This window comes from Rhinolophus ferrumequinum, chromosome 18 (assembly GCF_004115265.2).
Source record: "Rhinolophus ferrumequinum isolate MPI-CBG mRhiFer1 chromosome 18, mRhiFer1_v1.p, whole genome shotgun sequence".
NCBI lineage: Eukaryota > Metazoa > Chordata > Mammalia > Chiroptera > Rhinolophidae > Rhinolophus > Rhinolophus ferrumequinum.
The window spans coordinates 39,399,589-39,417,408 of NC_046301.1; the positions used below are offsets into that span (position 1 = coordinate 39,399,589).

At 51.6% G+C, this 17,820-nt stretch overlaps 1 protein-coding gene across 11 annotated transcripts in view; it reads right to left on the bottom strand.

The window, feature by feature from the left end:
* Nucleotides 1–17,820, bottom strand: part of SMARCA4 (SWI/SNF related, matrix associated, actin dependent regulator of chromatin, subfamily a, member 4) — an 85,052-nt gene that overhangs the window by 29,505 nt on the left and 37,727 nt on the right. For all 11 annotated transcript variants that reach the window (XM_033133621.1, XM_033133622.1, XM_033133624.1 and 8 more), the window contains 10 exons: nt 15,462–15,583; nt 14,973–15,123; nt 13,405–13,568; nt 8,003–8,069; nt 6,874–6,984; nt 5,100–5,342; nt 3,259–3,372; nt 2,493–2,600; nt 1,319–1,405; nt 388–434 (listed from right to left, as the gene is read on the bottom strand). In XM_033133621.1, the coding sequence (XP_032989512.1) occupies nt 388–434; nt 1,319–1,405; nt 2,493–2,600; nt 3,259–3,372; nt 5,100–5,342; nt 6,874–6,984; nt 8,003–8,069; nt 13,405–13,568; nt 14,973–15,123; nt 15,462–15,583 (1,214 nt within the window). The remainder of the gene's footprint in view (nt 1–387; nt 435–1,318; nt 1,406–2,492; nt 2,601–3,258; nt 3,373–5,099; nt 5,343–6,873; nt 6,985–8,002; nt 8,070–13,404; nt 13,569–14,972; nt 15,124–15,461; nt 15,584–17,820) is intronic.

The window sequence follows — 17,820 nt, forward strand, 5'->3', positions numbered from 1 at the left end:
AACACCAGGGGCTGTACTTTATAATTATAAACAAAACTGGAGAAAACACACCCACAGCAAGGTGGGGAGAGAATCTCTCTGTTGGCAGATAGTATATAGGCTCAGAATGGTTAAGAAAGCTGCCAAGGTTCACAGAGCCTGGAGGTGGCACAGCAGGGCCTGGAAGCCAAGTCTCCCTTAGGAATTCTGCCTCTTGGGATTAATGGTGGGCAACTCTCAAAGCGTGGAGGACTTTTCATTTTCTTATTTGAGTTTGTCTATATTTTCTAAAATTTTCTGCCATGAATAAGTACTTTGAAATCGGACCTATATAACAATGGCAATAAAGCCAACAAAACAAGTGAGAAACACCGCCTGCCCGTCCCATCCATTTGGGAAGCTTCTCACCCTTGGACAATGCCACCGGTAAACCCCAGGTGCTCGGAAAAGGACTCCTGCAATGGAATGAGAGAGAATTCAGTGGGCGGCAGAAACAGGCCACCCGGCGCCATGCCTCTGAGCCCTCACACCAGTGCTCAGCGACCGCCCACTTTGGCTCTAAGGCCACACAAAGACCCCGAATGCTGCTTTTCTATCCCACCCATGTCCCTTCCCTCATGCTCCTCCGATGAAAAACTGGAAGTGACAATGTAAAAAAAAACTGGAAGTGACTCTTAACCATCCAAATCAGCACGCAAGGACAGTGTGCCCCTGAGGTCATCTCGGGAGTGCTAAAAATGGAATCCCAGGGGCACCAGGGGATTGCAACAACCCTAAAACATTACGCCGAAAAATAGGGACATATACGTGCTTTGCAGAAGCAGGAATCCCGATTCTCAAGGGCACTGTGGCCCAAAAGGTTCTGACCCAGAGACTTCACGAAGAGGAAAGCTGCTCTCAACGCATTACCCCAGGACGGCCCCACGTGTCAAATAGCAGAAAAAGCTAGTATGCTGACGAGCAGGCGCAGTGTGACCTCACCAGGTGGGAAATGACCCCAAAGTAGAGTTTCTGGGTACTTCCACCTGAGGTACTATCTGAGGGCGAGCTTTCAAGGGGCTCCATTTTCATCACACATTTCCCTACACTGTTTAGATTCTTTCCCATAAGCACTTGCAAACAGAAAATCAACAGACAAACACACAGGCATCACCTATTCAAAATATTAAAAATTATTTTTCTTTCAAATTGTCGGGGAAAAGCAACACAGCTCTGCCTAGGGGCTCAGCACCAACAGACGTCTCTGAGAGGAGGGCCTTGTGGGGTGCTGCTGGGCCTGCTGTCCCCCATGATGGATGGGTACTCAGGGCAGGGCGGGGCTGGGCAGAGTGGGCCTCACCTCGATGTGCTGGAACATGTACGGGTGGTTGCAGATCTTCCTCAGCTGCATGATGGTGTTCATTAGGGTCTTGGTGCCGCCTTTGCCCTGGAGAGGCAGAAGAGAGGATTCCAAATCAGGTCCTGTCCTTGGGTGGGTGGGTTGTGGGAGGACTATGGAGGGAGAAGTTTCGGGGGAAGGCGTGGCTCACAGCAGGGAAATCAGGAGTGAGGAGCTGGCTCTTCTAGGGGCTCAGAGGCCTGAAACCAACTCTGGAGGGAGCACAGCCTCCCTGGTGCACTGGAGGGGTGGGAGGAGGGGAGGAAGGGAAATAAGACTGACAGAGCTGGGGCCAAATCACAAACACTCTAAGAGGCCAGCTTTGTCCTGGGCTTTATGGGGAGTCCCTGGAGGGCTGCAGCCAGATGGGCCATGATGACTTAGGAAGATCTCTGGCTGCAGGGGAAAGGGAGGATGTGGGGGTGGCGGGGTGCCAGGGGCCAGAAGTAAACCAACAAACACCCTGCTGCCACAGCTAAGGTAAAACAGGGCCCAAACAAAACATCTAGAGGACGAAACGGGGATACAGGGTCACGCTTGAGGCACTGGGCACGGAATCAAAGGACCTGGGAGAATAATTTCAGTCCTAGTAAGGGGAGCTAGGGGTGGGTGGGGTTGGGACCCCAGAGCGATCCCAGAAAGCAGAAGCCTGCCCAACCCCCTCTTCTCCACTGTAATCCCACCCCAACCCCAAGTCACCTGGTAACAAGGTGAGGGGCTAAGTGGTCATGGCTGTTGAGGCAGATTTTTCCCAGATCGGGGAAGGTGGGGCTCACTAGAACACTCTAACTCTGCTGGAGTTAGTACTGTGCCCCAGGCTGCCAATGGTCACACCTGTAGGGGCCAAAATGTCATAAACTAAGGGGACACCAGACAACAGCTTACTTCAGAGGGTCTTGGGGAAGTAAGTGTGCCCCATAAACAGGCCATGATCCTCTGCTCCCGCAGTCCTACTGACGGGCGCTTTCACACCCGCTATGACTTCAGCAATGGCTCTGCCATGCCCTCAGAAGCACCACCAGATTGGGCCAATAAGAATCAAGGAGGTAGAAGGCTCGCCTGCTGGTTACAGCGTGCTGAAGCTCCCCACATCTGGCTGCCCCCAACCCGGTGGAGAAGTGGGGCCCAGGCCAACCTTCTTGTCCTTCTCGGAGCCGTCGGTCAGTAGCACCCCCTTGGCCTGCATGTGCCGATAGAGCACACGCTGCAGGGCAGACATGTCGCACTTGATGACGTACTCCACCTGCAGGGGGCACATGGTTTCAAGGTTCTCAGAAGCATCCTGGGCCCTGGGATGTGTGCTCTGATCGGAGGTAACAGTGAGGAGCCCCCATAGCTGGGGGCATCAGAGGCCTCATGGACTAAGGTAGATGTACCAGGACAGAAATGTTAGGGAGGGCGGATGATGAGGATGGTCTGGGAATAAAGCAACCTGGCCACCTTCCGAAGGCCTCTCCACCACGGCCAGACACAAAGGGCAAGTAGGACTGAACGGGGTACTGTGGCCAAGCCCTGCCAAGGGGCAGAAGGGGGATCCTGGGGCTGCTTCCCTAAGCAAGAACCCAGGGCCATCTCATGGTGGGGAGCTGCCCAACCCAACAAGCCCATGGCTTCCGAGCTCCTGTGACACGGGCGGGCAGGAGCTGCCCAAGCATCTGGACCACTGACAACACGGGATTCTGTGCTCTAGTCTAACACCTCTGTCTTCTGCTTCAGATGCTTTAGTGACCCAGAGGGGGTGAGTGGCTGTCCCTAGGATGGATCGACTCTAGAGTAACGGGGCAAGGCCAGGGCCATGAGACCACAGGCCCAGGCGCACGGGAGAGGCACCTGACCCGGCCCAGTGGGGAGCCCTCACGGTGCTACACTGCAGCTGCTTCTGCTTAAAACTCCCACATTACCTTTTCGGGCAACTGAGCCTCAACCTCCTTCTTGAGCCGCCGGAGCAGGAAGGGCCGCAGTACTTTGTGGAGACGACGGATGATGAGGATGGTCTCCTCCTCGTTCAGGTCCACCTGGCACACCAAGAGAGATGTAAACCAAGCATGACTTCTGAAGGTAGAGCAGGGGCGTGTGCATGCGAGCTAAAGGTTATCTGGAGTCGGCCTACGCCCAGCCTCTCCTTTTCAGACTGCTTTCTTCTTCATGGGGCTTGGCAGGGCACTTCTGCCTTTAGAAAACAGCAAGGATCTGGTCCTTCCCTGGAAATCCTGGGATGTGGCACTAAAGGCCCCTGGGCATCACCTGCCACAGGTCTTGTGAAGAGTAACACAGCAGCAAGCTGTGTTGCTTCCCCAAAGTAATTCAAACTCGTGCCTGGACACCCCCCAATATGTCCTAACGAAAGCTAAGTGGCACCATGGGGGCCACATTCATAGAAGGTTTGGTATATACTGGATGATTCTCACAGAGGCTCCACCACTTGCAGCCCGATATCCGCTCTCCTTTCAGCCGGAGTGAGATGGAAGGCAAGAAATACTGCTCTCCCAGGGCACCTGCTACACTGATGAAATTTTTAAAAAGTGAAAATAAGACGACACCTGAACGCTTCTTCTATGGATTCCCTGAAAAAATCTCGTTTGGCAAAGCTTTTGCTCAACTTGAAAATGGATAAAACTAGAACATGTGCTCCCCAACTCTTGGGATGGGGGTCCTGGGACTGTTGGAGAGGTTTGTTTCTTCTTCAGAAGGGCTTCGGTCTCAACTGATGCCAAGGAGGGAGGACCCCAGGGACGAGGTTAGCAGAAGCCCCACCACACATAGTGTGGTGGCCCCAGCTGTCCTGCATTTGCCTGAGGAAAACCTCCTAATCAGGAACTAGAGAGCAGTGACACACCTCGTTACCATCTGCAGTTGTGCCCACTTCCTCAGTCACCAGGCTCTGGTGGCTCAACTGCCTTCAACAGAAAACGCAGCTGGCCCACAAACACAGCTCAAACCCAATAGCACGGGAGGCTCATTTTGGAGCTGGCTTGGGGACTTCATCACATAATGAAGACCTGACTGCTGACAGCCCTCATGCCAAAATCTGGTTTGCAGACTGACAGTGCCTCCCACGGCCATACAGATGAGATACACTGGTCACAGAGCTCTTTAAAACAAAACTTACAGAATCTGACCATGTTGCTTCTGTGACTGAAAACTCCTGAACTTCCCACCACCCTGAGGGTGGGACCTGAACACCCTGAAGGGACCGATAGGCCCCTCATACACTCCAGCTGCCAGGCACACCCTGCTCTGGCCCCACGGCTGCCTCAAGGCCATACTCTTCACTGTGCCCGCCCTGTGCCTGGAGCACAGGGTTAGGGAAGCCCCGAGCGTCTCCTCACTGTGCCCGCCCTGTGCCTGGAGCGCAGGGTTAGGGAAGCCCTGAGCGTCTCCTCACTGTGCCCGCCCTGTGCCTGGAGCACAGGGTTAGGGAAGCCCTGAGCGTCTCCTCACTGTGCCCATCCTGTGTTGGAGCGCAGCGTTAGGGAAGCCCTGAGCGTTTCCCCACAGTTCACCCTCCCGATCTCTGCCTCTCTCTGGGGTCCTCGTGGCTGCTCCAGCCTCAAGGCCAAGGCTGACTTGTTCCATGAACACATGGACTCCAGCTCCGGCACCCAGCACAGGCCTGGCCCATGGTGGTGGGCACTCAACATGCACCCACTGAGGCAAGCAGCTGGGTCCAGGACTGTCAACACAGGCACAGGTCCTCTGAGGACGACCCACCAGGTCCACGTGGCCAGCCACACACACACACCTTTTCTCCGGTCATGGCAAAGGGCGCATTGAACCACTGCTCGAAGGTGCTGCAGCTCTTGAAGATGGTGGGCAGCAGGAAGTTGAGGAGTGCCCAGAGCTCAGGAAGCTTGTTCTGCAACGGCGTGCCTGTCAGCAGCAGGCGGCGGGGGGCCACGTAGTGCGTGTTGAGGACCTGTGTCAGCTTGCAGTGGTGGTTCTTCATGCGATGGCCTTCGTCCACGATCATGTACTTCCAACGGATCTGCAGGCCCAAGAGCAGGTGTTCAGCGGAATGGCCGCAGGGCAAGACTCTCACAGCCAATAAGCAAGAGGCTCTAGGTGGAAGAGCCCATCGAGGCGGAGAACGTGGGCATGACAACGTCCCGATGAGGGACCAGCACACGGATGTACCACACAATGCACCTCCGTAAGTCAGCACGGAGTGAGGACAGATAAGACAGGCTGCTGGATGGACAAAAGCATGTTGCAAAAAAGTACTTTGGTCTCCCCCCAAAATGACATATGCTAGTACGGAGCAAGAAAAATACCCAACAACACACCCTTCGCTGATTAGAGGCCCCCAGGGGTCTAGAGGGGACACGGTGCGATAATGAGTCCGTTTTCTAATCAGTAGGCTATGCCTCTAAAGGCAAGAGCGGCACAGACAGGCACAGAGTGTGAGCTCTGGGGGGCCGGGGCTGTGCCACACAGCCTGTTGGTGGCTCCACACCTGAGGGTATGGGTTCCATGCCGAGTCTATGGGTGCATGGGAGCCCCATAACCACACTGCGCTAGTCTCCCGGGGACACAGTGAGGCCTGAGTGAGGCAGTACACAGGAGCCACCTCCCACAAAGAACCTCCATCACATGGCATTTACGTTAATTAAAGCCCTTGCCAGAGAAGCATAGGATGGCTCTGTACTGAGTTAGACGGTGAGCCCCACACTGCACAGCTGCTCCCTGGCCCTCACTTTCCTCACTGTAGCCTTCGGGATGCCCGTCAAGCACCCAGTAGCATTCTGACCGAGTCCCAGAGGCGCCGTAGCATATAAACACCTCCTCTGTCCCTGGGTCAGGCTCTACCCTTGACCTCACTGGATGGCTCGTGTGAGGCCAGGTGCATCATCTTCAGCCTTGACACCTCCCCAACCAGGAAACCAGCTTTTTGCAGGCAGGCACGGAACGGTGTCTGTTTTATATCCGGGTCACAGTTTCTTCTCAGTAATTGAATATGGCTTAACTAGAGCCACCTTCACAACTACATCAGCTAAGAGGCTTGCGTAGCCTCCCACTGAATGCGCCAGCCCCGCAGCCTAAGGCTGACACGCCACACAGGGCCTCAGAGCGAGTCATGGGCTGGTTTCCCGTGGCTGCGATCAGGGAGGCACAGCCACCATGGAGGAAGGGCCGAGGCCTCTAGAGACAGGTGGAGATGAGGCTGGACTTCTAGTGACCCTGCCAGGGACTCTGCAGGTGGGTCAAGAGGCACCTGTGTGACTAGGTTCTTTGGGCAGAAATACTGGGAGGAGCGAGCCCACAGGCTGTGTAGACGGTCCCATCTCTGGACCTGAACCTGGGAACAGTCAGAGGCAAACTTGACCGGGACCTTTCACACACACAGAGCAGCTGTCTTTAAACACACATGCAGGGGAATCACTGAAAAATTACTTGCGAGGGGCTCTGAGATGATGAGATGTGTGACACAGACATGATAACCCTGCATCGGGCAGGATCACGTGCCCCTGACAGCACTCAGTACCTGGACCTGGTTGTTTTACACAAGGACACGCTACCTTTGCAAGGATGTGCTTGTCTTTAATGATGTACTCGTACGTTGTTAGCAAGACATTGAACTTGCCGCTCCGGAGCTGGGGAACAAAAGCCCTTCTGGCTGCTGGAGAGCCCTATGAGGGAGAGAAGAATGAACACGTAAGCCTCCCAGGCCCCCAGAGGCTGAGTCCCAGCATCCTGATGATGGAGGCGAGCTGGGCAAGGCTGCTGGCTCATGCCCTCCAACCCCAACACGCAAGTGCCAACTGCAGGGAGCGGAGGAAGGCATGTGGGCCATTGGCAGCCCGGGCCCTCTGGGGGGCTTGCTGCCTGCACCACCATCTGCCCCTGCCCCAGTGGCCAATCAGCTCCCACCTCTTCCTGGGTCCCCTCTCAGGCCTCCAAGCTGGAAACCACAGCTTCCCCCTAACTGCCTCCCACGCGAGTGTCAGCCATCGAGATCACTCCCTGATAGCGGCTCCAGCCTCTTCTCAATTAGCAAAGCTGCCCAGACCCTCCCAGTTCCAAACTCCTGGCCAGTGTGACCAGGGCCCCAGTTTTCTCCAGGCTCACATTCCAGACTGATCTTCACTGGGTCCCATAAACTTTTGCCAGAATTGCACTTGACTCTCCAAACATACCAAGTTCTCCCCACACATGTTCTTCCCTTTGCCAGGACCCCCTTCACCCCACGGGCAAAGAACCTCAGCACAGAATGAAGGGCGTGGACCGGGGAGCCCAACGGTCAGGCATAACCTGGCTCTGCCACTAGAGGCTGCGCGAGGCTGTCTGCCTCAGTGTCCCCACCAGGACAACACGTACACTTAGGCCCCATTTCACAGGGTGAAATGGTCTAGATAAGTCCTCATACACGATGAATGAATTTTAACTGAAGCTCAGGTGACGATGACGAAAGCTTCCAGTAAGTGCATCAGTCACCAGATTCCACAAATTAGCGCATAACTTCACTTAAAAAAAATGAGCATTACCCCCAAATAAACAAGTGATCTCAAAGCGGTGCCAATGACACGATCCTATGTATGTAACAACATAGGAAAATGCGCACAGATGCCTCCTGTATTAATGCAGGCTGACGTCCCTACTCTCCCACCCTGCCCTCACCCACGTGCACCTCGTCAGGCTGGGACATACCTTGTAGGACACCTTCACCACAGAGGGGGCCCACTTGTCAAATTCGTACGCCCAGTTTGACAGTGTTCTGATAGAAACAAGGAAGGAACAGTCAGGTTCTAGTTCCGGGAACAGCAGCTCACTGCTCACACCGACGTCCACTGGGAAGTGAGGCCCACATAGTTGTCACCCTCAGAGCTGGCAGAGTAATTAACCATCTCCAACAGCGGCCAAGCAAGGGAAGGAGGGCAACATGCCTTGGGTGGGAGGAACAGGGACACACACAGGGTGGGGGTGGGTACAGGGACAGGGAGGAGCCTGGGTCACCCTAGGCCGAAACCAGGAGGCCAGAGTGGGCTGTACCCATGGCTGGACCTCACAGACCAGTCCTCTGTCACCACTGTGGGGTCACAGCCCCGTGAGAACAAGCCATGTGCTGTGGACCTACTGCCAGAAAAACCAGACTCACGGTGCTTTGTTTCAGGTTCAGAATCGTGCTAGATACCATGCTATGCTATGGAGACCTGGGAGAACAGGACACACCATCTGTATCTTTTTGCCACTTTGAAACGAAGATGGGAGCCACTGGGGGCTCCGGCCCAGTCAGAAACGGAACGAGGACAGTGAGCAGGTGAGACCAAGCGGGGCTCAGGTGGAGGACAGAGTGAGAGCAGGGTGGGAGTGAGAACTTGGGGGACTTCTGAGCAAGGCCAAGCAGAGGGGGGAGAGAGACAGGCAGTGACTGGACGTGAGGGTGGGCAGAGGTTGGTGAGGAGGCACACGTCACTCGGGACGGAGACAGCCTCAGGAGAGGGTGATGGCAACAAGAAAGCCAAGTTCACAAGGGGGAGAGTTCTCAGTAATACTGGGACACAAATTTTAGATGGGGGAGTGAACCCACTCAAAAAGTCTAGGCTGGGTGGTGTGTAAAGACAGAACGCAAAGGATGAGTGGTAGCAACTACTCCTGGTTCATCCAGCTCTTCCCTCCAAGGAACTCCATGAGGGTGGTGCTGTCTCCACCTTAAACCCACAGCTCCAAAGCTCCCTGGCAGCCAGGGCCAACCAGGTGCTCACAGTCGGAGCCAATGAGAAGGAAGCTCAAGTCACTGGGGTGAAAGCCAGGGAAAGTTCTTGAAGGGAGGTGGGGAGTGGGGAGACTCAGCTACCATATGCTCCCGCTCCCCTTTGCCCTGCCCATTATGCTGGGAACTGAGATAAGATGACAGAGGCAGTGCAACCATCTTGCAGCCATGAGGTAAGAAGCCTGAGAGCGGCAGTCACACGCAAAGAGTGACTGAGCAAAAAAACAGGAGCCTGGGGCCGTGACAGCAGCTTCAAGTCACTACGCCGCCTCAGAAGGCCTGGCTGCGGACTCCCCCTTACTGAGCGTCAGCAAGACCGCCTCGGCCCAGTCACCGAGGTCTGGCTGCTACCGCAGGGAGCAATGGGGGACAGCTCAAGAGAAGCCGAGGGCTGAAGCCTCAGGGGTGGGAGCATGTGCAGCAGGAAGGGAAAGAGAGTCAGGAGGGTGACTGAGGAGCTAGGGGGAGCCAGAGGTCAAGAAGGGGGCAGGACAAGCAAACTCATGGTGGACAGCTGCACCCCAACCACTGGAGGGAGGAGCCGGATGCTCACAGTCTAAAAACATTCTCTAGGGCATGGAGCACAAGACATTTGACAGACGGGACCCTTGTCTGGGCAGCACACGGGCGTAATAGGCTGAAGGTGAACATATGGCATAACCTCACTGAAGGGAACGAGGGAAAAGAGCTGACGTAAATGACGTCGGGAAACGGGGTTTTAACCAGAAACTAAGCCGAAAGACGAAAGGAACTGGATCTAAACACAATACTCTAGTTGGTCAAGTTGGTTCTCACGGGTTAACTATTCTGAAAGTGCTGTCCACCGGCAATGAACGAGGATTAAGCCCTAGAATGAACCGTGGGGTCCTAGCTGAGTCGGAGACAACAGTATGAACACGTGTTTGACTTACTAAATGTCAGTGACTAGACATAGCAGTGATGCCAGGCGGGTGCGTACAAGGCTTACACACACACACACACACACACACACACACACACACACACACGCTGAGCCCTAGTGCTGTGCGCGCAGAGGGCCCAGGACCGCCCAGAAGCGAGGAGCACAACTGGCATCCCCACATTACGGTTTCCAATTCCATTCTCTGACAAGACAAACCAGGCGGGCTCTAGGCCTGTGGTGGGAAATGGACAAGCTGGTCTTGGAGCCTCTTTGGGTGCCGAAAAGCAGAGCTCAAAACACCCCACAGTGACGGGGGCATGTTAAAGGGACAGAGCTCCTGATGGTGACAGCTGGCATGATTTGAGCGACAAAACAGATAAACGAGTATGGGCGGATAGCCCAAAGTATAATATAAATACCTGTGAGTCCATGCTGATAGAAATGATTTGAATAAATGTGCAACTGGGAGAAGAAAGAAATCTTCTGTACAGAATCCCAAATAATTTATGCATTTATTCCCTCTCAAGGAGGTAGAGCCCACCCCATGAGTACGGGCTGAAGGTAATGACTTTTTTCTAGAATACAGTATGGAAGGGGGAAAAATGAGCAACTTCACAGCAGAGATAGCTGACAAATACTACCTCAGCCAGGTGATCAAGGTCAACATCAACGTGAGAAGTATGGTGACAGCAACTGCCCTTGATGTGATGCGATGAGAGGGGCACTTCACCTCTAGTCTTCCACCCCCAAACCCATCATGCCGCGTAAACATGAGTAAATTAGGAAACACCTGGGCCGTCCTTACCACCATCAAGGTCATTTAAAACATGGAAAGTCTGAGGGACGGTCATAGGTCAGTGAAGACTAAGGAGATATGAATTAAAGGTAATAAAGGATCCAGGAATAGAAACTGGACATTGGGGGGGGGGACCATTGAAATTCAAAGTTCGGAGTTCAGTGAACAGTAATGCGCCAGGGCTGGTTCCCAAGTTGTGACAAACGTAACAGTCATGTAAGTCATCAACAGCAGGGGAAACTGAGGGGACGGTATCTGGGAACTCTCTGTACTGTCTTCACAACTTTTCCATAAATCTAAAAGTATTCAAATAAACAACCACAAAACCATGACAGGGACACGTTAAAACCAACTGGAAGGGTCTCCCAAAGCCACATCTGTGACAAGTTAAGGAACAAAATAATGACAGTGTCCATTCAGGGTTCTCATAATGATAAGAGCCCACTGTAATATAAAGAATGACCTGACTAAATAGATAAATTGGGGAGAAGAGACAGTTCTTCTTTCCAGAGGAATTGCCATACACGTGGAAGGAATGATGGAAAGAGAAATCCACTATTTATTTGGTCCCTCCTACGGTAATAATTTCAGGTGAGACCTATCTGACGGCTGCTGAAATTACTGGGACAGTACGATGAGAAATGGGGTATTTACATGGTTTTTAAGTGCCTTCCCACAAGATACTTAGGATTATAAAGGACAACTCTTAGGTGTAGTGAGGAAACCAGCAGGCACCGCATAACCCTCCTGTGATGGGGCCCCTTGGCACCTCGCGCCTCCCAACAAGAGGCCCCAAGAAGGGCACAGCATGCCTCCAGAGTGTCAGAAACAGGCACATCACACAATCATAGTCTGAGGGACCATCTACCAAATGCCTGGCCAGGATTCAAGTGTCAAGATCATGAAGGACAAAGAAGGACTGGGGAACTGGCACAGACGTGCCACAGAAACGGGACAGCAAAACGCAAAGTGGGATTCTGGACCACAAAAAGGTTATTAATGGGGAAACAGAATAAGTTCTCTAGATTCATTAACAGTTTTAAATCACTGCTCCCTTCCTGGGGTTAAGATTTAAGAGGCTGGGTGAAAGGTGTATAGGAATTCTTCATACTATTTTTGCAATCATTGTAAGTCTGAAATCATTTCAAACTGGAAAGTTAAAAACGAAAAACCCAGGCCGCAGTACAGCACATTGGAGAGAGCTGTTCCGATGAAGATGAAGTCACGTCTAGGGGGAACAAACAGAGAGAGGGGACTTCAACCCCTGCAGGGATGGGTGACAATGTGCAAGCAAGTGCAGCAGGAAGCTGAGAAGCAAAGTTGGGTTTGACCATGAGGTAGGAGAAGTCAAGGCCGTCTGCCAATCTGGGATCTCCTATCGCACCAGAAACAGCTCTCTCCATGAAGCCTGACAAGGTGGACCATTTTATACCACCATGAGGAAGGGAAGGCAGAAAGTAGAAATTTCTCCGAGTTAAATTCTGGGAGGGTTCTGGGGCCCCTCAGCTGTGGGCACGTGGCTGAAGGCCTGGCTGTCTTAAAGGCAGGAGGGCACGAGCACTCTTCCCTTCATTTGCTGGTCTGACGGTGACGGGGTCCCCACTGAGCACTGGGCCAAAGTTAAGGGGGTTCCCCTCCAGGCCAGGCCAAGTGCACACAGAAGCGTGGCCACCATCAGAGCAAACCATCCCCAGGCCCGACATGTGACCTGCACTGGGTCAATGAGAAGGGGCCCTGGGACTTCTGGAAACACCCTGGTGCAGGTAAGACATTCTGTGGCACAGGCTGAGATGGGAAGGGGGTGCCTAGAGTGGCCGGTGGACTTTTGGACCCAGAGGGGTGTCTGCTGGAAGAGGCCAGCGGCACAAAAGGGTGGTGAGTGAGAGCCTCCTGGGACGCTGTGTGGGTACCCCGGCCCTACCACACATCCACACGTGAGCATCCGTGATCCCTGGGCCAGGCGTGGATGTGACTGCCAGGGTTCCAGAGCCACCAGTAAGGAGTGGAAACTGGGTTTACTCAAACAGTTCCACTCCACTCTTCTAGCAGGAGGATCTTCAGCCCATGACTCCCTTGTGTGGGATTTGCTGGTTGGCAGGCTTGAAGAGAACCTGCCATCCTGGGAGAGCTCCCCCAGTGGAGACAATGGATGGAGGCTGTCACCTGCCCTGTTTCTATTATGCCCTCTGAAACCAGGGGCAGGCTGTTAGGGGCTAAGTTGTGGCCTCCTAATATCCACATATTGAAGTCCTCCCTGCAGGACCTCAGAACGGGACTGTATTTGGAGAGAGGGTTTCTAAAGAGATAATGAAGTTACACTAAGGTCATCAGGGTGGACCCGAATCCAGTGACTGGCATCCTTGTAAGAAGAGTAAACCAGGACACAGACGACACAGAGGGAACACCATGTGAGGACACGGGGAGAAGATGGAAATCTGCAAGGCTGAGAGAGGTCTCGAAAGAAGCCAACCCTGCTGACACTCTGTTGTCGGACTTATGGCCCCGGGAAAACAGCGCCTGCCGATGAAGCCACCACCAGGCTGTGGTGCTGATTGGGGCAGCCCAAGCAAACTGACCCACAGGTGTCTGAGTGAAGGCTGGGGTGCCAGGGGCAGCGGGGTGCCAGCAGCGGGCGCACTTACGAGAGAGGGACGATGATGAGGAAGGGCCCGTTGATGCGCTTGTGCTCCATGAGGTACGTGATGAGTGCGATGGTCTGGATGGTCTTCCCCAGGCCCATCTCGTCGGCCAGGATGCCATTCAGGTTGTTGTTGTAAAGGGACACCAGCCACTCCAAGCCCTTAATCTGCAAGGAGAGGGCGGCCAGTCTGAAGCCCCCGTGGGGTCTGAGCACGCTCCCCGCACCTCAGACACTCGAGCACATCAGCCACCCACCACCACAGCCGTCTTTATTTGGTACTTTGCTCTGAACCATCCTGCTCCTTTTTCCTTAGCCTCATCCTCAGTAATCATTCCTGTCAAATCACAGGGCTGCTGTGTTAATAATGTATGTACACTATAGAAAATGTCTTCTTCGGGTGCTCATCTGAATAGCTAAATTTCTGTCATAACATCTGTCACTGACACCAAGCCACACAGCCACTGGGACAAACCTGCCCACAACCATGCGACACACGCTTCAGGGGAGCATGAGGGCTTCAGGGGAGCCTGCTGATGAATCCACCACGTGGCCAACGACTGCCTAACCATTATGTCAAGATTCATGGAGAGCTTTCCAAAGCTTGTGATCTTTCTGCAATATAGGCAGTTAAAGAGAAGACAGTTTCCAAACTGAATATAATGTTATGAAGGAAAATTTGGATATTTTCTACCACGTTAAGGAAGTTACTTTTGGCCAAGCTCTAATTCCTTTGATTACACTGCTCAGTGGAAATTTCCACTGGTCAGTGGTTTCGACTCTTTGGAACTTGATATTGGCCTGGAGGTTCTGAGAGTTCTTTCAAGAAAAGCTGGGGTTCAGGGGTCACAACCAAATGGAAAATCAGGGAGATGTGTTCTTTGGTTGGAGATAAACCAGATGCCTCTTAGGAGCTTACAGATGAGCTTGGGACGTGGGGACACAGAGAAGGGAACTAGCATGAGCAACTCCAATTCATGGCTGTTCCAGGCCAGGCCTGACAAAGAGCTTTAGCGCCGGCGTCACCTCACCCTCACAGAACGAAAGGGCTGAGCCCAGGGCTCTGGGCTCCCGACCTCTAAGCTCACTCCCGTCTCACACTGCACAGAGCTCCAGGGAACACGGACCGAGGGACTGTGGGCCCACACCTGGGGCCTATCCTAGTTTGACCACTCCAGAGCTGTGTGATTTTGAGGAATCACCGACCTCTCTGTTCCACAGTTGCCCCCCAACCTGTAAAATGCGGAGGATGACAATCCCTTTGTTAGAATTGCTGGGGATTCAGAGGCACCTCATAGAACACACCGCTATCCTGCCCATCAGGCAGATCAAGCACCCAGCAGATTCTGATAGACTGCACCATTTCACTTCCTCCTGGTGGCTGACCTAACAGATCACGTGTCTGCATTATAGACAGGGAAACTGAGGCTTAGAGGGAAAGAGCAAGGTACCCAAAGACAAAGAGTGGAACATGAACTTGGGTCTCGCCTGACCTCAGTAGCCTCCCACAACCTGGGAACCCCTCTGCCAAGACTGCCACGTGGGCAACGTCCTCCTCCTACCCCGCCTCACCTGGTACTGTTTGAGGACGCCATTGACCATGAGCGCCGACTGCTTATCCACTCGCTCGGTAACGGCGTGGGCCACTGCATAATAGGACTGCAGGCCACGAGCTAGGGCCTGAGACACGCCGTACTCATCATCGACGTCTTGCTTGGCATTCCTGGAAGCAAATAGAAGCACTGTGTGAGGACACACATCGCCATTTGTGACAATGTACTTCTGACAGAAGACTCTGGAGCCCTTCCTGCTTGATAACCCACGACTTGAGCCTTAAGCTAAATAAAAGCGTAACTAGACAGTCTGAGGAGAGGTAAGGCAGCAACTACTAACCCAGGGGAGGGAGGGGGGTGCTAAGACTGGACTCCCCTTTGTGTTTCCACACTGGCTGCTGACTGGACGGCGATGAGTGCCATCCCGGGAGAAGCTGGGATTCTAATGGTCCTGCCCGTCCCCTTGCGGGAAGCTGGTGGAGTAGGAGCGTGTGCAGGGATGTCTTACTCAATGATGTGCCGGGCATCCACCTCAGAGACGTCATCACTGTCTGGATCTGGAATCTTCTTCTTCTCCTCCACAGGCAGAGTGGGAGGCTGCGCTGGCTGTGGCTGCTCCTCCTCCTCCTCCTATCAATAGATGAGCCCGTGTCACTTCAGGTCACCCCACAGGGACGGGCACAGGACTCACAGGGGAAATCACACTTTTGGAAGCAAGTGATGTTTTTACAACCCTCACGCCTCTTATCACGGAATGTGTCATGACTGTTCTTTGCATCTTTGTTTAATTGCTCAGTATATTATTTTTAGTTTTCCAAGCACAGAGTCCAGACATTCCTTTTTAAGGCTATCTCAGGGTATTTTGTACTTTTGTTACTAATAGTAGATTCCTTATGCTCTTCTGTACTCATTAAACAAAGTATTACACATTTGTTGCCCAGTTTTCCACTTGAATCTCGTGGATTTTTTAAGTATTAAACATTTTGTAGCCAATTTTCAATCTTTATTGCTCTTTATTTACTTCCATTTTTATTACTACAGCTAAAACTGTCAAATAATACTGGTGATAACAGGCATCCTAGTTTACTAAGAAGTTTTCTATAAACATATATATTAAGTATCAGTGTTGTGTTTCATTGAAGCAATTTTTCAGCATTTACTGAGCAGATGATAAAGGGATTCTGCATGACATGTTAATAAAATACACGTGTGTATGTCCCAATATTAAACCAACCTTGTATTCCTGTATAAGTTATATACAAAATCCCAGCAAATTATTTTCTTTATTTTAATGGAACTGCTATAAAACTAAAAAAAATGTATTTGTAATTAATCAAAGTTCAGTGGGATTTCCCTTGGGGCATGAAAAATGATTTCATAGATCACTTGGAATAATGAACAGATGATAATAGCACAAATGTTTTGCCCCCTCCCGCCCCCCCAAAAAAACAAACCATAACTGGTACTGACTTATCCTAACTGATATTAACACGTGTGAAACTAAAATAGGGGTGAGACTTCTGGCTAAGTCTGAGTGAGGTGGTTAGCAAATTCTCTCCTCAAAATGCAACTTTACAACTGGACAAAACTGTCAAAAACAATCATTTCAGAGCTCTAGGAGACTGAGAAGTATTAATGCTTGAAAAACCACTGACCTATGGGTAAGAAGAGTGGGAACTTGTAGTGTTCTTACTTGGGACTGCTTGCAATTCTCCTGCCCCACAGCTCCGTCATGAAGGTTCTGCGGGCAGGCAGGCTGTGTGGGCTGGCTGCTGAAGCTGATGGGGAACTAATTCATTTTGTGGCGGTGGGCAATCGCCATTCCAGTGGCACTGTTGGTGGCGGTGAGGCTCTCAGCAGTCATTGGGAAAGCATATTAGTAGCTGAGGCTGTGACTATGTGCAGAGGAAATGAGAAAGGGCCTGGCAGAAAGTAAAAGCCAGGGAAGACTTGAAAATGACCTAAATGTGAAACTTGTTTCCGCTATACACACTAACCCATTGGCAGGAGACAGAAGCCTTACTGGCTGGCTCTAGGTGTTTCAGCACAATCTCTGCCCAATTGAATGACTTCTCCTTAAGAGTCAGGATCAAAAACAAAAATGAGAATAAAATCCAAACAATAAATTGATCAGAAACACCAAAGGAAGCACACACCGTAGGGAAAATAATTCCATATATTTAGCCGAGGTAAACTACTAAACAGGCAAACAAACAATAACACTAAAACAATCCCCACTAGAGGTGAAGTCAGAATCTAGAGTGGCTAAAATAGGCTTCCCCTAACAATTACAATACCAGCAAAAAGGAGTAAAGTGTGATAAGTTCTCAGGAAAAAAGCAATTGAACCAGTCTTTATTCCCAGATGTTGGACTTAGCATACAATCTTTGAAACTATTATTATAAGTATGTTCAAAAATATTGTAAACATGTCCAAAAAACTAAAGGAAACCATCTTTAAACACAATGAATCAAGAAATACAGAATCTCAATAGAAGACAGAAATGATAAACTCCCAAATTTGATTGAAAGAATAAAACTACCCAGCCAAAAAGCTGAACACCAAGGAAAATAAATACAAAGAGAGGGTTCACAAACTTCTAAAATCCAAAGACAAATAGAAAATCCTGAAAGCGAGAAAGATGAAAACGAATCATGAAGTACAGAGGAACATCAATACAATTAGTGGCTAAATTTTCATCTGATACAAGAGGCCAGCAAGTAGTGGAACAACATATTCAAAAAGAAAAAGACTGTGGACAAAGAATTCTATATCCTGCTAAACTATTCTTCCAAAATGTAAGCTAAAGAAATACCTTCCCAGATAAACAAAGACTGAGAGGGGCGGCTGGTTAGCTCAGTTGGTTA